The sequence below is a fragment of the Mercenaria mercenaria genome, chromosome 7 (genome assembly GCF_021730395.1).
Source record: "Mercenaria mercenaria strain notata chromosome 7, MADL_Memer_1, whole genome shotgun sequence".
Lineage (NCBI taxonomy): Eukaryota > Metazoa > Mollusca > Bivalvia > Venerida > Veneridae > Mercenaria > Mercenaria mercenaria.
Genome location: NC_069367.1, coordinates 1,252,930 through 1,276,578, shown reverse-complemented (window position 1 = coordinate 1,276,578; position 23,649 = coordinate 1,252,930). Strand labels below are relative to the sequence as shown.

The window sequence follows — 23,649 nt, the reverse complement described above, 5'->3', positions numbered from 1 at the left end:
TAAGATAACACAACATAACATAATTTATGTTAAGTTAGGTTAGGTTAATTAATTATTGCTTGTATGTTCATTGGCTGGATTATATTTAGAGGCAACAAAAATGAGTACCGGTAATTTATTAATTTATTGACTTCTCCTTTATTTTTTAATGTAGATATGTAAGATAAGATAAATAATTACCCAAGACTGCTTTTTTTTTTAAGTATCATTGTTAGCGCAACAAAATTAATACAAAACATAGAGTGTAAAAAAAAAACAATCTTATAAAAACAAAATTAAGGAATTTTTGAGGAAAAGAGACTTAAAAATTTTCTGGCATGATAAAAAAAGTTCTTTAAGCCAAAGCAAGAAAGATTTTAAGTATTAGGTTTTAAAGAAGAGTAATGTAAAGATCTGGCTGAAACATATTGAAGTTTGGTCATATTATAAACATAAGAATATGAGTTTTTGTTTCTAAAATATTTTTAAAATTCCAAATCAAGAAAGAAAAAAAAGATGAATGCGCCGGGAATGGTAAAGTATTAAAAACAGCAAATTCTCATGTGTTTCTGTAGTAGATTCTATAGTTTGTCAATAATTAAGTTTTAAAGCCTTCTTAAGAAATATAGCATGTTGTGAATTTGCACGCTTTAACGTAACGTAAACGTCGTCACATTCTTGCAATATTTTATATAAAAGCTATCGAACCTGGAACAGCGTTGTTATTGCTATATCCCACTAATATCTAAGATATAGAATTTATTTCCAGATATTTAAAAAAAAAATTTTTGTTAGCGATGGATCTGGATGCCAGTCTCCTGCAGAACAAATATACAATATTTTATGCCTCTTGCACTACACAAATTTTTGAATAGGTGAATTTGCGATGGTCAGCTGACTTCAATAAACTCAAAAGCATGTATTTTACGAATGTGTACAAAAAGGTTTAAAATTGTCAAAATTGAAATTCACTCGAAACCAATATGATTTTGATGGGCAGTATGATCAACATTTTAGAATGGATAAATTTTGTGAAGTCTTGTCATTTCACAGTGAAAAAGGGTCCCTTAACAGTGAAAAAGGCCTTCTTCGATATTTTGAAAACAGTCTGCAAAAGCTGAAGCCAGCGAAAGCTAATTTTTTTTAAAAAAAATGTTGATTGCAAAAAATAGAGCGGAAAATCCGTTGACCCAAGTAAGTAACAACTTTATTTATAGCTGATGACATATTTGAAGAGCCAATTTTCAATATAGCTCACTGTATAAATATGTTCAATAGGTCAAGGTCACAGGCGCCCGAACATTGAAAACCATTTCCGGTCAGTAACTTGAGAAACACTTGACCCAGAATGTTGAAACTTCATAGGATGATTGTACATGCAAAATAGATGACCCCTATCGATTTTGGGGTCACTCCATTAAAGGTCAAGGTCACAGGGGCCTGAACATTGAAAACCATTTCCGGTCAGTAACTTGAGAACCACTTGACCAAGAATGTTGAAACTTAATAGGATGATTGGTCATGCAGAGTAGATGACCCCTAACGATTTTAGGGTCACTCTCTTAAAGGTCAAGGCCACAGGGGCCTGAACATGGAAAACCATTTCCAATCAATAACTTGAGAACCTCTCGACCCAGAATGTTGAAACTTCATAGGATGATTGTTCATGCAGAGTAAATGACCCCTATTGTTTTTGGCCAATGGGGTCACTCCCTTAAAGGTCAAGGTCACAGTGGCCTGTTCATGTAAAATCATTTTTTGGAAATAACTTGAGAACCACTTGACCTACAATGTTGAAACTTAATAGGATGATTGGACATGCAGAGTAGATGACCCCTATTTATTTTGAGGTCACTTGATCAAAGGTCAAGGTCACAGAAGCCTGAACAGTGACCTGAGAACCACTAGGTCAAGAGTGTTGAAATTTAGCGGGATGATTGGACATGCCAAGTAGATGATCCCTATTGCAGCCAACCATCAGTGTCTCTTTGACTTTCGCTCCTGACCCCTATTGACTTCTTGCCTATAGGACTTTGCATTGGGGGAGACATGCGCTTTTTTACAAAAGCATTTTCTAGTTGTCATTATTAATATTGTTATAATAATTATTATTGTTATTATGTACAATGTCATTGAATATATCATTGTAATGTATAGCATTTAATCAAATTATCCTGTTTCAGTTATATTTAGAGATATGAAATTTCAATATTATATATCATACTTGCAATAATATTCAAATATTCTTGGAATATCTATTTAGAATTCAGTTCCAACCTAAATATTAAACATTGAATAGTTTTGAATTGTCATAATGGAAAAAAATGAAATGAGAGTGAATAGTCACCCCATAAGGTGACTATTCACTCCCATTTTGGGAGTGAATAGTCAGGGGAGGAAAAGACAGGGGAGGAAAAGACTTGGGAGTGAATGGTCCGGAATTCATCGCGACATACTGCATCGTTGCATCTGTATCACAAATTTATCATATGTATTGTATAGTGAGACTAGCGTATCGTTACACCTCTAAGCACTCGTATACCGGGACCAATTATGCGTATTCATCATCATCATCAATACTGATGTTGCATAAATTCTCAAAGAAAACGAACCTGCCAAGGGATGTTAGCACCATACGGATTGGATAAACTAGAAGTTGTGTCGACCAGGGGTTGTTTTAGCGATTATATTTGAAAGCTACGTCTCTACGTCGGAAGGAATCGAGATATTCGTGTCTGACAGTGATTAATGTCGAAAAACTCCAGACACCGGAAATAGGGAAGCATTTCCTGTTTCCATATTTGGAAATGGAAAGTCCAAATAAAAAGTTTACATCGCGACGCCAGCATGGTTACCTCCCCCATGCAGTTACTTTTTTAATTGCAATCTCTCCGTATCTACAGGGAACTATCTCGGTAGTATTCACTCATTTCGTGCCAGGCACTCCTGTACCAGATAACAGCAATACTTTGTCTGTTTTTTTTAAAAAGAAACTTTTTATCCAGCAAATAGAATTTCCAATTTCGGGACCTGTCGGGCATAACAAATTTGATACACAAAGTTCCAAAATAGGCATCGCTAATACTACAAATCAACAGAAAAATATAGAAGTAATAATAAACAATAATAAACAAACAATCAAACAAACATATATGATGATATGCCGGTAAATACAACTACTTAATCAGAAATAGAGGTAATCATGTAATACTGGCAGAAAAATAAAATCTCATGACTAGCTTAATTCGCTCTAAGCAGTTTAATGTCTATTCTCTGGAAACAGACATGCGAATTTAGATCCGGATATGACTTTCCGTGAAATCAGTAGATCATTTAAAATAGTCAGAGATATGAGAAAGCAAGACGTAAAGCATTGCATTTTTATGACCAAAAGTAGTGTTTTACCACCGACCGTTCCAAGGTAGTACGCTTACTGTATTCCTTTTCATACATATGTTTTGTGTCTGTTTGTTAATACTTTGCTATCATTGCATTCGTTTGTGTTACCACATGTGCTCAGCTACTGTGTACACCCTATTTATATGTGGACTGTTCAGTTGGCGACCGCATTCTTTGAATGTGGCTTTTCATGTTTGAAATTGTTCTTGTTTCTCATTTTGAAAAGCATGTATTGATATTATGTTATTTTAGTGGGACATTTGACATGGTTGACCCACTAAACAAATTCACAAATTTGATCAGCTAGGAGTCGATCCTTAGCTTATTCTTTAACACACCCTTTATGTCCTATATGGCGTTACCAAGGATTTTGTTATTTGCGTCCTTCTCTTTAAACAGTCACGACCTCCATGTTTTAATCATAAAAAAAAGAAAGAAAGGTTTTGCAAAATGGTATCACAGTGTGCGTACAGTTCTCAGTATATCTTCATCAGACTATAAACCCTATAAATTTATGTAAGACTTTTCCATATTCAAATTTAAAGCAATTTAATATTAAGGGACATAAAACTATCTCCGTTTCATTCGGAAGACTGTCACGACATAATAAGGCCCTTAAGGTCATGTTTTAGACAATATATTTTGTCTGGTAGCACTTGTGCAAATGATGTTATACAGGAAGTTGATTCAAGACTTAAGTTCTTACACAGGCAAAATAATGTCTTAGACTTTAACATGAGATAGACTCTGTAATTCTCTTATACAATGCTCTGTTTGACTATGCCTGGTCTGCATGGTATAATGGCTTGTGTAAAAAATTAAGCTTCATGTTACGCAGAATAAAGTCGTCAGATTTATGCTGAATGTGCCTGCTAGGACTTCGCTCACAAATTTAGATTTTCAGAAGCTTGGTATTCTAAGAATTGAAGATCGGGTCAAACAATTGAGCCTTAATCGTGTGCATAAGATATACTCACTTTTCGTTTTATAACTTCTTCACAACATCTTCTACCCGGGTTCGGGTACCAACCAGTCCCTCGGGATTCTGCAGATGTTATAACACGAAAAAACATGCTTTATCCCTACACTTTAACCATTTCAGTCTAATATAACGGGATTTTTTACCGAAATTATGGTAAAGTTTCCTGTTTAGTTTATTAGCCTTGAATTTCAATTATACTGCTGTCTTGACTTTGTCCTTCACCTATTTGTTCTCTGTTGTCTGTTTGTCTGTTTGTCTGTTTGTATTTGTAAATGTATATGTTTTTTAGACCCAGTCATGGACCCTATTGGAAATAAGTCATTTTTGACTTTCATGGGCTTTCCAAGCAAAATGTCTAGTCACTACTTACAGTCTACAAAATTAGTTTCAATCTAAAATAAGGAATTAACTAAAATTAGACTGGTATGGTAAAAAGTACACTTTATAGTCTTAAGTTCTTGGTGATATTTATTTATTTTAGACTAGGGGTTCTGTGATATGTGCTATGTATGTTTGTTTTTATCTGTATCTGTAATGTTGTATGATGGATATTTGCTAAATCTATCCATCTATCTATCTATCTTCTATATATCTATCAGGCAATAGAATAAAAAAGATATAAAAAAGAATCCCTGGAAGTATGGAACACGACATAGCAAAATAAAAACTGACTTAGTTTGATTGTGACAGCGTTCCTTACTCCCTTACCCTCACTTCCCCAAACACTGGCTGAGGATTTTTTCTTGTTGTGTTGCCGTCTGCGTTCTTTAGAACCATATATATATTTTGTGGTTTTTCATATTACGCCATTTTTTACTATCATGTATATAAGGGATTCACCTGAAATTTATTTGCTCTACCCTGTGAACTTTGTTTGGGAGTTGGAGTGGGATATGGAGTTCAACCCTCCAAGTGTCAAGTGATCCACGCCACTAGAAGAAAACATCCTATCCTTACCCAGTATTACCTACATGGAGTCCAACTTGAATCGGTCAGCTCAGCTAAATACCTAGGCGTGGATATCTCAAATGACCTATCATGGGACAATCACATAAACAGGTCTACCAAGAAAGCTAACCAAACCCTAGGGTTTTTACGAAGAAACATTAAGGTCAAATCCCAACCCATTAAGACCATTGCTTACCAGACTCCAGTCCGACCCAGCTTGAATATGCCTCCGAGGAATGGTCGCCCCACACCCAAACTCGAATTTACCAAATTGAAAGCGTCCAAAGGAGAGCCGCACGTTGGATCAAGACCGACTATGGCCGTACTTCCAGTGTAACAGATATGCTACACTCCCTAAACCTTCGTCGACTGGATTTAAGATGTATAGATTCTAGGTTATCACTCTTCTATAACATTCATCATGATCTGGTTGCTATCCCAGTTGTAGATTACCTGACCCCATTGACCCGCTATGTCCGCTATTGCCATTCGCTAAGTTATAGGCTAATTACTGCAACTACTGACTATTACAAGTTTTCTTATTTTCCGAGAAAAGTGTACCATTGGAACCAACTCCACCCCCCACCCCCAACTCCCTAGTACAAATGTTCTATAACACTTTAGCATTACATACAAAATCAACATTGTACCTATACCAGTTTTGCAACATAGTGGTCCAATATTTTTCTCAAACTAAGTCTATATATATTCATTACCATAGACATCATATTCAGTAATTGCCTCACTCTCTAAGAATATACTCGCAATTTGGTTCAAACTTTGTACACAGGCAGGACTGACTTGGCCCGGAGTAAAAGTATTTAGTTTATACATAACTTATTTTAGGTCGATTGTGAAGGAAGTTCTACAACTTATATTAATCACTCTCAACACCTCATTCCTGATGGAATCCATCGCCACGAGGGTATGAGGGAAGAGGCCAGTTTCCCTTTTAATGCTGAGCACCAAGCAATGGAGCTACTGGTACCATTTTTCACATCTTTGGTATGTCGCGGCCGGGGATCGAACCCACGACTTCTCGCACTCGAAGCGGACGCTCTACTACTAGGCTATCGAAGTGTTTCTATGTACAGCTGGACTGGATTTGCCCCTTTAGTAAAAATTCTCTATGTACATTAGTTAAAAAAACTGGCAAAACGGTAGCTGGAGTTTAGTTGTTGTGCTGGCTGGCCAAGACCGATTTGAAGCCTTCTAGGTTTGTCTGATCAACAGCGACTTGAGGCAGTGAGTCCCATAGAATGACAGTAGCGGGATAGAAGCTTTGCTGGTAGGTAGATGTGCGAGTTCTGGTTTGTCAAAGACGTTGGTTGTGCCCTTTGGTGAATCTGACAGGAACAAGTGGTCGGTCTGGCGTGATGTCGACTATGTTGTGTAGGATTTTTAAGAACATGGTTGTTCTTGTAATGTTGCCGATGTTGTAGTGTGTCACATTTCAGGTCCTTTAACATGCTAGTTACACTGCTAGTCCGAGCATAGTTTTTGAGCACAAATTTAGCAGCGATCTTCGCTGAACCATTTCAAGCTGATATTGGACCAACGTAAAATAAAAACACTTGACCTATAACATTTTTCTTCTATTTGTAAATAGATACCAGTCGGAAATCTGTAAATTGCAATAGGTCCGATATTTATAAGTTATATCTTATATCTCAATAACATGGCAATTCTATTCTTGACAGTTTGCGGCATTTTTACCATGAATTAATTGCACTAGATTATTTTCCATGACGTCTCAGGTCATCCGGTATTCATGATATAATGGAAAAGTTGACAGCATCACGCAAGATGAAGATGATGCCCATGCCTGAAAATAACTTGGAGGAGGTCATCCTCTTACGTGATAAGCTAGAGAGTCGCAGTTTGAGACATACATGTATTGGTGTCACTGAGAGCCTTATATTGGAAATTATTAAAATTGAATGGTGTGTATTTAACATGACCTGCACTTCCTTTTGATTTTCATTTAGAATAGTTCAGTGGAAGTATCATATCATAGACGCATAAAAGTCGCGAACGCCGTAATTTATGAATGTCCTTATCAACCAATGGGATTTGATGTTAGAAAATCTGTTAGGCGGCTGGTTACCAACAACAACAATTTTTTGAGATTGTTGAGCTAATTTGTTAGTGTAAGGATATATTTTCAAGTTTTGAAAATGGTAAGCATTACTCACTGAATACATTTACTCAAATACCTTTAATAGCTTCGATATTTACATCACATCCGAGTTATTTTGCATTGAAAATTATGCCCAAGTTTTTGATCTGCTTGTAAGAAGTGGGTGGGGTAAAATTAAGATTTCCACTCTAGAATGTTAGGGCTCATGCTGTCACCTTTATCAACATTTGCAATTATCTTATCTAAATTTCAAATATTGTACTATTTTGGCATAAGAAATTGGTGATTATTTGATTTATCTTAAATTCAACAACTGCATTAATTTAGCCCAACTAAATTGTGTGTAAAGGCATGAGAGGGCAGTTTGATACATTGTATAAAAGAGACTGCCCTCCATGCACAACCATTCAAAACAATGTGTACATAACCAGCGACACAAATTGCTTCATTAATATGGAGGATTCAAATACATGTATATATATATATATATATATATATAAGGCTTTTTAAATGTAACACGGGGAGCTGTTAGTGGACTAGTGGATAAGGTGTTGGCTGCTCAGTCCAGGGGTTGTGGGTTTGAGCCCCACTGGGGTTATGACCATGACTTACCAGATGACTCCAGTACTGGTTTTTCCAGGAGGAGGACTCGAGAGTGGTTCCTTTAATCTTGAAGCTTTCATCTCAATCCAGCTAAAACAAATTAGTATAAAAACTAAACCCAATTTTTCGCACTAAATCATACATGCCTTGAAAACTCATTCCAAATGCAATCAATATATGTCCTAACTAATGAGAAAATCTCTGTGTTATAGGCAAAATACTTCTAAACTATGAATGTCAACTTGTTTTCCACCTACACCATTAAAATTCTGCCTCAGTCATGACTCCTGTAAAGCTGTGTGCAGACTTCAGTAAAGTTGGAAAAAATGGCAGGATATTTGGTCCAGCGAAGCCTAAAAATCTGCCGGACCGAAAAAAATATGCCGGACCGAAGAAATTGTCAGTGTACTGCATATGTTGCTTTTCTCCATCATATTCAAGCCAGGTGTGATTTTTAGTCCATTTCTCGTGATATGTTCGGTCAACCCCTTTATTTTCATACCTTTGTTTCCTTTCACTACGATTGTTGGGCGTTACTTTACGTTTCTTTCCCGGTTATGCCCCGGCATAATATGTAAGTGACGCCATTTTGATATGTTGTCCGAGATGTTGCAGTTCTCGGGGTACGATAAATGCCGGTCAGTCGGACCGCATCCGGATTAAGAAACCGCGGACCGGATCAAAATTTCCCAGTCATGTCCGTCGGACCGACGACTTTCCGGAAGTCTGTGTGTGTGTAGTAATTGTTTTTTTTTCAAATCTCACTCGTGATGTGTACGTAAAACTATAAATTGTGAAGTTCAAATTGCGTCGATTTCAACACAGATTTTATCCCAACTACTTGAGATGTAGAGGCAGATATACGGTAAATGTCAGTCTGTGAGGCAGATATAATAAGGTAAACTTTAGGTATCAGTATGCCTTGCCAAAGATGTGGAAATCCAGGTGTTCCCGCTGTCGGTCGCCAATGACGCCAAATGCGACAAAATGTAAATTCTGGCGCTAAAAATCTTCAATTGGCGAATTTCATTGGCGCCTACAAGATAATCGTCGATCTGATCTGGTCTTTCTCAAGGATGCAGTAAAGGATTATCCGATATTTAACACTACACGAAGACAATACACATCCTGTCAATATCGATTTACACCTCGGGGCATAATTTAAAACTTCGCCGAGTCACTAGAGCGTTCCCCCACGCAAGAACGATTATCAGTCAATCCGATTCGCCAAATTTAGCCCCGCCTATTTACACAAAAGCAAATGAAACAAAATATCACTGCTTCGTCTAATGCACCACCTGTTTTATGATGCAAAAAAAACGCGAGATAAATTTACAGGTTATTTTAATGACAATCCGATTCGCCGAAGTAATCGAGACCGAGAAAATGCCAGAAATAATGACATGTCAAAGCACGATCAAAAGATACACATAATCTCCGATCGTAAATAGATAAATTTTGCACAAGCGTTGTTAAATAAATCTACACGTTCTTAAATTTCAGTCCCAGTCGTATAATTTCAATCGAAGAATTTTTGAGATACAAATGAACTAAAGCAGTTCTTTTGGTTCTTTTACTTGCCCAACGTAAAGCATTGATACACGGGATAATTTAAAAAAGCTCAACCCCAGAGCTCCAGAACAAAGTGTTAATAATACCTGTCGGTGGTATTTTCGCAATACATTAGTATGAAAGGAAATAGAAATTTAGTTATATATATAATGAAACTTAAGCATTTTAAAAAGCTTTTCAAAAGTTATAAAATAATATAAAACACTGTTTTTGATAAATGACCTAAATAAATTTTGAAATAAAAAGTTAAAAGAATAAAGAGATAAATATTCATGTTTTAAAAACATCTATTTAGTGAAAAATGACCATTAAAGGGAGATAATTAAAAATGGCAAACTATATAAAGGGATAATTTTATAGATTGAGCAATTACTTTTGTTTAGAAAATGTTCTTGAAAATGGTTGAGAAGATTTAAAACTATTTTTGATTCAATGTGATATTAGGATAAATATTCATGTTTTAAAAACATCTATTTAGTGAAAATGACCCTTAAAGGGAGATAATTAAAAATGGCAAACTATATAAAGGGATAATTTTATAGATTGAGCAATTACTTTTGTTTTGAAAATGGTTGAGAAGATTAAAAACTATTTTTGATTCAATGTGATATTAGGATAGACTGGTTCAAGAGCAAATTGCATGGTTACTGTAAAGAATCAAATAAAAAAGAGATTGAAAAAGAAAATGGTATGTTGCCGATCACAGACTGTTGGCTCCAACTTGAGAGCCACTGGCGCAAACTTTTCCTGATAGGCGAATTTGTTGGTGCTTTGTTGGCGCAAAGTGAAATTGACCCAGAGGAAACCCTGGAAATCCCAATATTTTTACACTTGTCCACGGACAAACGGAACATGAAAATCCACTTGCCCGCAGTCAAATTAAACTCGTCTGGATTTTAAACAAAGCCTGCATTAAACTGCCAATTATTCTTTATTTCGGGCAAGTGTTTTTATGATCTATAAGTAGAAACAAAAGCAAACATAATACAGTGTAGAACTGTGACAAAACAAAAGCTATCAACACTTTAGACTGTATACAAGGCTGAAGTCGTATTCGCAAGGCTTGGGAACCTTCAACAGATTCAATACAACAAATATGCCATACTGAAACTTGCCTGTAGACTTTTGAAGTGATCTAGCTCGTTTAGCATTGTACCAGCGTCTCTCTGTGCTTTTGTTTTTCCTTGACTATTGACTCCCGTTTTTGTCAGCAAACAAATTTATCCAAAGGTTTTGTAATAACTGTTTATGTTTCCGGTTTCTAAAGACTTTTCGTAGAGTTACCATATGCAAAATCACACGAGACCAAGACCAGGAGCAAATCAGAACGTGATAAAAGATGCTAAATTTAGGAGCAGCTGTATGGTTTTTCCAAAACTTCAGCTATTAAAACTATTGTTTTACCTCCATAAACTTCAAGCAGCAGAGTTACTTCATTCTTTTGCTTGATTTCTATCTGAAAATATATGCTTGTCCACCGTCAAACAGAATGAAAAAATGCACTTGTCTGCCGGCAAAATGTTCCGAGTCGAACAAGTCGGACATAGGAATTCCACACCCCAGCTTGCAGTTGAAATATTGAGACAACATTTAATTAACATTGAAAAAAAAAAACAGAAAAAAAAAATTAACCTGCATTCAGATATTGCTGTCAGCCATAATATAGAAAATGACTGGATAGATAAGTTTTGTTTTAAGTTGGCAAGATATGTAACAATATAACGTTAGCTCTGAATGAGATTTTTTAACCAACTACATTGTATGTAGGTGTTTACTGTCTTGTATATTCCAAAACTGCATCAGGTACATTATGCGAATAATGCCACGTAATATGCAGATGACAATCAATCCAGTTAGTTCCTTCAGTTTATTCCTTTATTACCTTGAAGTTGTAATTAATTCTGTTGAAAAGTCTTAATCGCCATAAAAAAATGGCCTAAAGTTATGGTTAAAGTAATTAGTCAGCATCCGTAATTCATGAAACTACATGTAGTTTAAATGGTGTATTTAAAGTTAAACCCGTATTGCTTTAAAAATACATAATTATAACTAACATTTTTGGACGTCTACATCTACGGAAATACTCCCGACAATCAATTTCTGATCATAACTGAGAGGTCTGGGCACTTGTTAAAAGTATATGTTGCTATGATACATGATATACATGTGTTAAGAGAGTAAGAGCAGTAATATACAGCTTTGTTAAAAATAAAAACAGGATGACGACATCTAGGTACATATACAAGTCTAGGTCAGATATGAAGCACTGAAGGTTCGCACTGTCCTTGATGTTATAAGGTACATGTAAGGTGTTCCAGAATCTGATCATGCGAGGAAAAAGGAGTTCATTTGATATTGTGTTCTTGAAGATGGAATGATAAAGTTTAAATTTCTAGAGACTGTCAGGTGGTTATGATCTACAGAGATATGGTTGTGTGATATTTTGTACAACATTATTAGGGATGCATGTATTCTCCTCCGTACTAATGTCTGCCATTTAAGAGTTTCAAGCATTGATGTTACGCTGCTTTGGTATAAGTAGTCATTCATAACATATCTGGCTGCAGCTCTTTGTACCTTTTCTATCTCATATGCCAAGTTTTTCTGCTATGGATGCCATATGGTGTTACAGTATTCTAATTGTGTATGAGCTTATGAATTGTTCATATTACATGCCTGTTTTGTGACGTTTAGTATTATTATAATAAAAAACACTGCTTCAATTTTCAGCTTAAGACCCTTTCCAGTGTGCTGATCTAGTGACACTTTACCAAAACATTGTGTATGGCAATTCTTTTTTGTTATTACAGGCTGATAACAGATACTGTTTTATTGTGGAGTGGTATGATCAGTTTGCTGCTCTTGTAAGACAATACCAACTGATGTTCTACAGCCGTGACAACTCTGTCGAAATGGTAGGTTTCAAACCATTTGAACTTATACAATTTCTGACTTTGAAAGGGAAAGGTGTGTAAAAATAGACAGATATCATTTGACTTCAAGAGTTAATTATAGAATTCATTTAAAAAATGCAAAGATGGTTCATGAGATGGACGGTGATCTATAGCATTTTATAACGAAAAATCCCAACTGCTTGTGATGGGATTCAAACCCTGGTAGCCCAGGTGCTATTCCAATGCTATAACCACTGAGCCAAAGAGTCGACTCCCTTATAAATGCAGTTGTCAGAGATTGGCTTTAAACGTACAGGCTATGAGTAAGCTTCTGTAACAGTAGTAAACAATTGAATACACTGATATTTTGAGGCCCATACGGAAGATTGCATCGGCGAGTATGCTGTCTCGTTAAGTAAAGTCTTTATTATTACTAAAATAATAATAATAATTTTATTTTACAGTTTGATGTCAAGAATCGTAGAATATTTTTGAAGAGGACAAAATTGGATGGACTCAAGTTGGAGAATTTGTATATTGGGGCTACAGTTGATTTGTTCTCAAGGCAGATAACCTTTGTTGATTATGGAGACGATTTCACTAAAAATTGCCTCTGTCAGCAGAAAGAAAGGTCAGTTGTAGTAGCTTGTACTGTCTAATCTTTTACCGTGCTAAATTCCTAAAATGGACTGGTCAGTTGTTCAGTTTGGCAGTACCACTTTTTATTCAAAGGGATGTTCACTGAAAATTTACTGTCAAACTGAATAGCGTACAATGCAGACCATGATCAGCTTGCACGGATCTGTAGGCTGATCTTGGTGTGCCCTGCTCGCAAAGGCAGAATCACTTACCACCAGCAGGCTTCTCGATGGCTGGTGGTTTTACCTAGATGACATCCCGTGTCTGAAATAATCTGCAGAGGGACACTTTGGGGTCTTCCCTTGCCATTTACTCTGGAAAGATATCATATTGCCTTCATTACTTTGATTGAATTAAATCCTTTCAAAAACAAGAGGGCCAAGATGGCCCTAGGTCGCTCACCTAAGAAACACACCATAACAGTGTAAAACATGTTTGACCTAGTGATTTCGTGGAAACAAATATTCTGACCAATTTTCATTAAGATTGGACCAAAAAATTGGTCTCTTGAGATTAAACAAGCATTTTCTTAGATATGACCTAGTGACCTAGTTTTTGAAACTAGATGACCCATGTTCAAATTCGACCTAGATTTTATCAAGGCAATCATTCTGACCAAAATTCATGAAGATCAATTGAAAAATACAGCCTCTATCACATACACAAGTTTTTTCTTTGATTTGACCAAGTGACCTAGTTTCTGAACCCAGATGACCCATATTCAAAGTCGACCTAGATTTCATTAAGGCAATCATCCTGACCATATTTCATAAAAATCAATTGAAAAATACAGTCTCTATCGCATACACAAGATTTTTCTTTAATTTGACCTAGTGACCTAGTTTTTGACCCTAGATGACCCACGTTCAAACTGAACCTAGATTTTATCAAGGCAATCATTCTGACCAAAATTAATGAAGATCAATTGAAAAATACAGTCTCTATCGCATACACAAGGTTTTTCTTTAATTTGACCTAGTGACCTAGTTTTTGATCCTAGATGACCCATTTTCAAACTTGGCCTAGATTTCATAAAGGCAATCATTCCGACCAAAATTCATGAAGATCAATTGAAAAAAACAGCCTCTATCACATACACAAGTTTTTTCTTTGATTTGACCTAGTGACCTAGTTTTTGACCCCAGTTGACCCATATTCAAACTTGACATAGATTTCGTCAAGGCAAACATCCTGACCAAATTTCATAAAAATCAACTGAAAAACACAGCCTCTATCGCAAACACAAGTTTTTTCTTTAATTTGACCTAGTGACCTAGTTTTTGATCTCAAATAAACCATATTCAAACTGGACCTAGATTTCATCAAGGAAATCACTCTGACCAAATTTCATGAAGATCAATTGAAAAGTACAGCCTCTATTGCATACACAATATTTTTCTTCGATTTGACCTAGTGACCTAGTTTTTGACCCTAGATGACCAATTTTCGAACTCTGCCTACATTTTATCAATGTAATCATTCTGACTAAATTTCATGAAGATCAGTTGAAAAATACAGCCTCTTTCGCATACACAAGGTTATTCTTTGATTTGACCTAGTGACCTAGTTTTTGACCCCAGATGACCCATTTTCGAACTCAGCCTAGATTTCATCAAGGTAATCATTCTGACCAAAATTCATGAGGTTCAATTGAAAAATACAGCCTCTATCGCATACACAAGGTTTTTCCTTGATTTGACCTAGTGACCTAGTTTTTGATCCCAGATCACCCAATTTTGAACTCGGCCTAGATTTCATCAAGGTAATCATTCTGACCAAATTTCATGAAGATCAGTTGAAAAATACAGCCTGTATCGCATACACAAGCTAAATGTTGACGGACGACAGACGACAGACTCCAGACATCGAGCGATCAGAAAAACTCACCTGAGCATTGCTCAGGTGAGCTAACAAGCCTTTATTGTAAAAAAGAAAGGTTCCACTTCATAGAGATGTTGAAAACAAAATAAGGAAGATGACAGTTAACACTTCCTATATGCAAAATACAGTTGATTGTATTTTAAATAGCAGTATTTTATGAATATTCATGAGAGTTTTCAATATTTTTATAATTATCATGATAATTTACAGTATTTGTGATTATTTAGTTTGTACAGCCTTTTTTGACTGAAATTTCCATTCTGTGATGTTTTTAATCATTTAAACATTCTCTCTCCCTCTTTCTTTCAGGTCATTAGGTATAATTAAGCCGGATGCGATGAGCAAAGTAGGTCAGATTATTGACACAATATTCCAGTCAGGGTTCAAGGTCACCAAACTGAAAATGTGTCATTTGACCAGAAATGAAGCCTTTGAGCTCTACCAGGAACATCAGGGAAAAACATTCTTTGAGTAAGTTTTATCTGAGTAATATTAACCCTTACCCTGCTAAATTTCTAAAATGGACTGGCCCATCATTCAATTTGGATAGTACCATTAACTGCAAAAAGGGGTGTTTACCAAAAAGATACTGACTGAATGGCAAACAGTGCAGATCTTGATCAGACTGCATGGATGTGATCTACTCTGGTTGCAAAGGCAGTCCAGCATGATAAGAGTTGAAGTTTATTAGACTTGTATCAGGAAATATTCATAAGTTCATCAGAAATGATAATGCAACTTTTGGAACGCGATATTATTCAGACTCAGTGAAAGAGTGAGTGCATATTTCTTGATGCAAAGCTGTAAGTGCACATCTGTATGAATAAGTACTGATGTTTAAAGTTCCTTGAGGGTTTTCATTTTATTTCAAAAGCAAATAAAACAATCATCCAATTGAACGATAGCCATTCTTACATGGTTGAAAATCACTGTTCATTGACGTTCACATCTCAAGTTGCAAAGGGAGGTAACTAGAAACAGGATTTCATTAAAACTGTCTTTTTCTCTTAGTAAACTACTGTAAACCGGAACAAATTTTGCCAGTCCTGTCAATTCAGAGCAAACAAAGTTTGACTTTATTAGAGAAAATGATTCTCTGAAACAAGATTTAACACAATGTCATACAAAATAAAACTATTTTCTATTCAGTACAAAAATACTGCTGTCACATTATAAACTTAAGCATTATTAACCATTAACACTTGATTGTAACTTAAGGCAAATGTAAAATTAACATGTGTCTCAATTTGTTGTAACTTTTTTGTGAAATTTCTGTACCACAGCAGGTAACAGATTTTTAATTTGCTTATTGGTACATTCGAAACATTGCAGTCCCCCACCTGAAAATAGAACCAGCTTTTCTAGTCTAAAAATAGATATAAATTTCACCATTAATGGCACAGGATTTATCAGGTCTACATTTGTATGATGAATAGTTCGACGCCTCAGAATTAGAAGGGCGTAAGTGGAAAATCATAGTTTTTGGCAAAACGAAAAAAACTGTCTTTGACAGATACGCCCTTCTAATTCTAAGGGTGTAAGTGGACTTTTCTGGTACAATAATTAAGTGCAGATATGCCCTTCTATTATTAGGATTCTGAAAATTTTCTCACTTACGCCCTTTTATTATTGGTGAATTTGGTCAACACAGCAGTTTGTGACAAAAATTTTTCTTTTACAGAATTATGCCCCTTGATGTGTAGTTTCAAAAAATGTATGATTCATAAAAGGGCGTAACTAACACTTGCGCGCTTCTTATTCTGGGGCGTCGAGTTGTTTTCATCCAATAATGGCTAACAAATTGTTGTTTATTCCACAGTAAATTGATCAGCTTTATGACCAGTGGTCCAATACTGGCATTTGAATTGATGGGAGTTGACGCTGTTAACAAATGGCGGGAAATGATTGGGCCAACAGACAGTGCCGAAGCGAGGAAATGTGCACCGTCAAGTCTGCGATCGAGATTTGGCAAAGACAACACAGAAAATGCATGTCATGGATCAGACAGTCTGGCATCGGCAGCAAGAGAGTTGGAGTTTTTCTTCCCGTCTGTCGGACAAGTGAGACGAAATACTGCCAAATGCACAGAATGTACTTGCTGTGTGATTAAACCACATGCTGTCCAAGCAGGTAAAACAAAAATTGTAATTACCTTTGTTGTGCTCTAGCAGAATCCTTAAATTTAACAAAGCAAACTGTGAAATGAATGACTAAATTTGCAGATTACAAAATAAACAGATACTGATATCATTCCACATTATGAAGGGTCTGTTCTGTTGTGCCCTTTTATAAATATCTACTTAAAGCGGCCTTATGGAAGGTTGATAGTTCTACCCAGGTACCAACCTGGGGTCTTCCTCCATCAACAAAAGCTGAAAAGCCACCATATGGCCTAACCTTAAAAATATCTTTGTGAAAACCAACAAAAAAGTAGATATTCTGAAAAACAAGTTTTTTTTTTTGAAAAATCTGGCCAAAGTTGAGCAGGCATAAATAGTAAAAACTGATAATATGGGATACAGATGATGTTAGATAAACTTAAGGCTAATAGATATTATTCACATGTTTTTATGTGCCAGTACCAGTACAATATCAGTTAGACCAGTTTTCATTTGATGGTAGTGGACCTGTAACTGGCAGTCAGTACTTTCCATTCAGTAATGTTTCTTCCGTATGAAATTTTGGCTTTCTTCTGTTGTTAAAGAAACCTTTGCTCCTATGGGCTTTATTTACAGTCGCAGAATGCGGAAATAACTAACCAGAATACCTATTAAAATAGGAATTGTTGATGATTTTTTGATCATTTCACATCGGCTTCCTTGATGTGGAAATGTTTTCATCTCAGAATTTCATTAACTTTCCAAACTGCTCAAGAACATGATTTGATATATTAGGAAATGCTCCCTCTGCTGAAAAACTAATTTTTCTGTTGTAAATTCAAAGCCCAAATGCTTCAATAATGAATAAAATATGAACAAATTGTTAATCCTTAATTCCCAACCTAACAGACCAGTAATTTCTCGTTCACAGGTAACGCAGGCAAGATTATTAGTGCTATAATGGAAGCCGGTTTTGAAGTTTCTGCCATAGAGATGTTTCATATGGAGAAAGCGAATGCCGAAGAATTTTTTGAAGTTTATAAAGGTGTTGTACAAGAATACAATGCGATGGTGTTGGAGTTGACGTCAGGGCCGTGTATAGCTCTAGAAGTCAGGGCCCAGAATGCTCCCACTGCTTTCCGAGAAATGAGTGGACCTGCTGATCCAGTGAGTGAAATTTTGCACTTTCATTTTCACTTAAATCATCAAGTCATATCCATTTGTGAATGCTCTTTGATGCGTAACCTTTAGCCTACTGGCGGCAAGTGACCCTACCTTTAACTAGTGCCGACCAAGATCAGCTTGTACAACCTTGCAGGTCTGGGCTGTTTGCTTTTCAGTCAGTAAATTTTCAGTGAAAACCCCTTTGGATGATAAATGGTACTGCCCATACTGAATGGTAGACCTGTTCATTTTTAGCTCACCTGTCACATAGTGACAAGGTGAGCTTTTGTGATCACCCTTCGTCCGTCGTCAGTCCGTCCGTGCGTCAACAATTTCTTGTCTGCACGATAGTGGTTTCATTTATGATTTTATTTTAACCAAACTTGCACACAACTTGTATCACCATAAGATCTTGATTCCTTTCTTGAACTGGCCAGATCCCATTATGGGTTCCAGAGTGATGGCTCCTAAAAGGGCCAAAATCAGCTATTTTGACCTTGTCTGCACAATAGCAGCTTTATTTATGATTTAATTTTACCAAGCTGGCACACAACTTGTATCACCATAAGATCTTGGTTCCTTTCTTGAACTGGCCAGATTCCATTATGGGTTCCAGAGTTATGGCCCCTGAAAGGGCCAGAATTAGCAATTTGACCTTGTCTGCACAATAGCAGCTTCATTTATGATTTTATTTTAACCAAACTTGCACACAACTTGTATCGCTATAAGATCTTGGTTCCTGTCTTGAACTGGCTAGATTCCATTATGGGTTCCAGAGTTATGGCCCCTGAAAGGGCCAAAATTAGCTATTTTGACCTTTTCTGCACAAAAGCAGCTTCATTTATGATTTAAATTTAATCAAACTTGCAAAAAACTTGTGTTGCCGTAAGATCTCAGTTCTTTTGTTGAACCGGCCAGATCCCCTAATGGGTTCCAGAGTTATGGCCCCTGGAAGGACCAAAATTAGCTATTTTGACCTTGTCTGCACAATAGCGACTTCATTTATGATTTGATTTTAACCAAACTTGCACACAACTTGTATCACCACAAGATCTTGGTTCCTTTCTTGAACTGGCCAGATTCCATCATGGGTTCCAGAGTTATGGCCCCTTAAAGGTCCAAAATTGGCTATTTTGGCTTTTGCAGCCATATAGAGACTTCATTTATGGTTTTATTTGATACAAACTTCCAAAATACCTTCAACAACAATAAATTTTGGATTCCATGACAAATCAGGTCCAGTCGTAGTTTCCAGAGCTATTTAATATCTGATTACCTCCCCTGATTGTAGTCAAAATGGATTTATATCAGTAAGTACTTATAGGACTTATGTGAAATTTCATTATTGTCATTAGTTGGACTGAGCCAATCAGGGTAGATAACTATGGACTGATTTTATGTCAAATTACCTCCCTTTATTTCAAATTAAAATGGGTATATCTCCGTAACTAATGAAGATACTGATCTGAAATTTCATTTATGTCAACAGATTTATTTGGTAGATCCTTCTTTTGTAAGGATAACGCATGTTTTTTCATGTTATAACGTCTGCAGAATCCCGAGGGATTGGTTGGTGCCCGAGCCCGTAGGGCGAGGGTACCAACGTATCCCGAGGGATTCTGCAGATGTTATAACACGAAATGAACATGCGCTAACGCTATTCTAGCATAAAACGCGGAAAAAATACTAATAAATGAATACATCATGAATACCTCAACGTCATTAAATTTCCATGAAATGCGCGGGAATGTCTGAGCTGTTTTTTACTTTGACGTCATTTCGTTTTCAATTATCCGTTTTGGGGCCGAATGACGTTTACGCTTTGCCACGGAACTCGCATATATAAAAAGGTGTTATAACAGCACGTGAGCGCGAGAATCTCTCTGTTAACACACGTTTTCTGTCCTGTTAAAACACCCCCGAAATGTGACAATAACAGCAGTTTTATGCTAGAATGTTCACTTACAATAATTTTCTTTTTGATTACTTCACTTTTACGTTAATACTATAAATAGCTTATTTTTAGTAACTTTTTTATTATTGGCCGTAGTGAAAACCCGAGACCACTTTTCTGTTGTACAACATGGATGGTACTTCCAATTTTTAGGTGTATTTTGACATATCTGTACCTTGTAAGAATTTTGTTTTTCTGTTTGGTTAAATTTCTTACTTTGTTGTTCCTGTCCTTTGGACTTAGATATTTTTTCTGAGGACCTTCTTGACCTCAAGTTCAATGATAGCAGGTGAGCGATATAGGGCCATCATGGCCCTCTTGTTAGAAATTTAGCAGGTTAAATTTAAAAGGGACTTTTACACCTCCAGATTAATATTTGGATTTTATTTCGTGGATTGACACAACCGCAAAATCACTGAAAGTTGATTGCAATGATTTTACTTTTTATTAACTCTTATTTAATTGATTTCAATACATTTGTATTAGCACAGGGTTATACTTTAATCGTAAGTAAAAAAATGAAAGAGTACAATACAAAATATCTGGATTTATTTTGCAGGAAATTGCCCGTCATTTAAGACCAAGAACATTGAGAGCATTGTTTGGACAGGATAAAGTAAAGAATGCGGTTCATTGCACAGATCTGCCTGAAGATGGATTATTAGAGGTTTGTAGAATAATCCAGAATGTTCCAATTCCATAAGTGAAGCACATATTTTCTTCTATTATTTCACTGTGTATAGCTGCATTTACAATTGTGTATTGTATACTATTCTAAACGTTCACAAAGTACTGTGTTTTACACATGGACTTATTACGGCCGCCTTTGAAGAAGAGGGGGTATGTAATAATGAATATAATAATAATGACTTCATTTATTAAGGCAATACACTTAGGCATGCCCAATATAGTTTTGTTCATCGTCAGTCAGTTGGGAGACCATTTGTTTTCCGTTCAAAAACTAGAGGAAAGTAAGTCTCACAATGGTCAGACTTCATAGGATGATAGCCTGTGGTCAGAAGATGATCTCTATTGTCTGGGCCAGCTGGCCTAAGGTCTTGTCACAGTGTTCTAAAGACTGAAAATGGTTTCACTCAATAGGTAAAGAAAGAACACCTTGGCCTACAGTCGTCAATCTTAACTGGGTGATATCCTGTGGTCAGTAGATGACCCCTATTGTTAAATGGAGTCAAAGGTCAGGGTCACATTGACCCCCTAGACAGAAACGGTTTCAAGTTTGTAACTTAAGATTGCTTTGGCCTACCATTATCAGACTTAAGAAATGGCTTTTGATCAATAAGATGAAGCAGAAATGCTTTAGTCTACAATTCTCAAACTTCATAGGATATTTCCTCAACTTTCCTGTGGTCAGTAGTTGAGTTCTGTTGTTTTAGGAGTCAGTAGGTTAAAGGTGCAGGTCACACTGATCATGAGACTGCAAACAATTAAAGAATGCTTTGGCTGATGTTTGCCTGCAACTAAGATGATCCCTGATGTTATTTGGTCAAAGGTCAAGGTCGCAACATACAAAATTATGTACCCATTTGCCTCTAGTATGACAGTAAAGGGGACAAATGTGTTTAACAAACAGCTCTTGTTAATTTTATGTTTAGGTGGATTTTTTTAGTAGCTATTCATATTTTTGAAACAAAATTTGAGTGTATGGGTAGTATATCTATGACTTAAGAAAAACACATGCTTGTAGCTTTCCTAAACAAGCCAGTTGAAAGTTGATTGAATAGCTGTTTTGTTTTGTTCTCACAGGTTGAATACTTCTTCAAAGTTTTGGACCGATGAACTCATTGAATGCCTACCAAACACCATCATTACAAGAGATTACATCAGTTACCATGTAGGACAATTCTCCACTGTTTCAAGAAAAAAACTGTAATATTCTAGTATCCCAGAAATAAAGATAGTCTGCAGACATAAACTTAATAATGTGTTGCAACGTAAGTTGGGCAACATAATAAAACAGAAGAATATATGCATAACTATACATAAAACTATTTATTTATTGCATTTGCGTTGATTTAAGAAACTGTACTTTATGATGATAATGAAAGAATGTCTAAGTTCTGTAAGGAAGTCGTTATTAAGGTAACTGAATATTTAAGAAATATAAGGTTCTTAAATACATGTATATATGTATGTATTTTTGCTTTTTACTTTTACTTTAACCTTTAGCCTGCTCACGACAAGTGATTCTGCTTTTGCAACCAGTGCAGATCAAGATCAACCTGCACGTGTGCAGACTGATCATGGTCTGCACTGTCCACTATTTAGTCAGTAAATTTTCAGTGAATGCCCATTCGTACGATAAATGGTATTGCCCAAATTGAACTATGGACCAGTTCATTTTTAAACATCTAGCAGGCTAAGGGTTAACTATGGAATGTAATTGTCTAACTTTTGTAGAATAAGACAGATGAATTCTTATAATGATGTAACATACCACATTATAATTTATGTCCGGCAGAAGTACGTTTTTCAGCTATCTGTGATATTTTGCGTTAGTTTTTCAGCTCTTAAAATGTTATGACATGGGCTTATTTTAGGTAAATCTATACTTGAAATATTGTTAAATTGATTCATTAATGAATAGAAGCACATTTCAGTGTTTGTAGTATGTTATATTTTCATGTATCATTTTTATGTGCTCTTATAGAATAATATGCATTATAAAAATCAAAATCATTTCCAGAATAGTTTGTTCTTTTTACCCGAAGACTTTACAAGAAAATTCTTATACAGATTTGATTGGAACAAGGGACATTTTTTTCAGATCCATTTGTCGTTCTGTTGCCTCTGGTTCAGTTGTAGATCTGTTGCCTCTGGTTCAGTTGTCGTTCTGTTGCCTCTGGTTCAGTTGTAGATCTGTTGCCTCTGGTTCAGTTGTCGTTCTGTTGCCTCTGGTTCAGTTGTAGATCTGTTGCCTCTGGTTCAGTTGTAGATCTGTTGCCTCTGGTTCAGTTGTCGTTCTGTTGCCTCTGGTTCAGTTGTAGATCTGTTGCCTCTGGTTCAGTTGTCGTTCTGTTGCCTGTGGTTCAGTTGTAGATCTGTTGCCTCTGGTTCAGTTGTAGATCTGTTGCCTCTGGTTCAGTTGTAGATCTGTTGCCTCTGGTTCAGTTGTCGTTCTGTTGCCTCTGGTTCAGTTGTCGTTCTGTTGCCTCTGGTTCAGTTGTAGATCTGTTGCCTCTGGTTCAGTTGTCGTTCTGTTGCCTCTGGTTCAGTTGTAGATCTGTTGCCTCTGGTTCAGTTGTCGTTCTGTTGCCTCTGGTTCAGTTGTAGATCTGTTGCCTCTGGTTCAGTTGTAGATCTGTTGCCTCTGGTTCAGTTGTCGTTCTGTTGCCTCTGGTTCAGTTGTCGTTCTGTTGCCTCTGGTTCAGTTGTAG

At 36.2% G+C, this 23,649-nt stretch overlaps 2 protein-coding genes across 2 annotated transcripts in view; one reads left to right on the top strand and one right to left on the bottom strand.

Moving 5' to 3' along the window:
• The window catches only part of LOC123555150 (LIM and senescent cell antigen-like-containing domain protein 1), a 58,786-nt gene extending 56,019 nt beyond the window's left edge, over positions 1-2,767 (bottom strand). The window contains exon 1 of the mRNA XM_053547354.1: positions 2,592-2,767. Coding sequence (XP_053403329.1) covers positions 2,592-2,614 — 23 coding nt within the window. The 5' untranslated portion in view covers positions 2,615-2,767. The remainder of the gene's footprint in view (positions 1-2,591) is intronic.
• A 4,609-nt stretch (positions 2,768-7,376) lies between these two features.
• On the top strand, positions 7,377-22,951 carry LOC123555151 (nucleoside diphosphate kinase 7-like). The gene is made up of 8 exons (XM_045345806.2): positions 7,377-7,488; positions 12,434-12,538; positions 12,982-13,148; positions 15,347-15,508; positions 16,857-17,167; positions 18,068-18,303; positions 20,814-20,921; positions 22,019-22,951. Exons 1-8 carry the CDS (start codon positions 7,486-7,488, stop codon positions 22,049-22,051), a joined length of 1,125 nt encoding a protein of 374 aa, XP_045201741.2. The 5' UTR covers positions 7,377-7,485; the 3' UTR covers positions 22,052-22,951.
• The last annotated feature ends 698 nt before the right edge of the window (positions 22,952-23,649 follow it).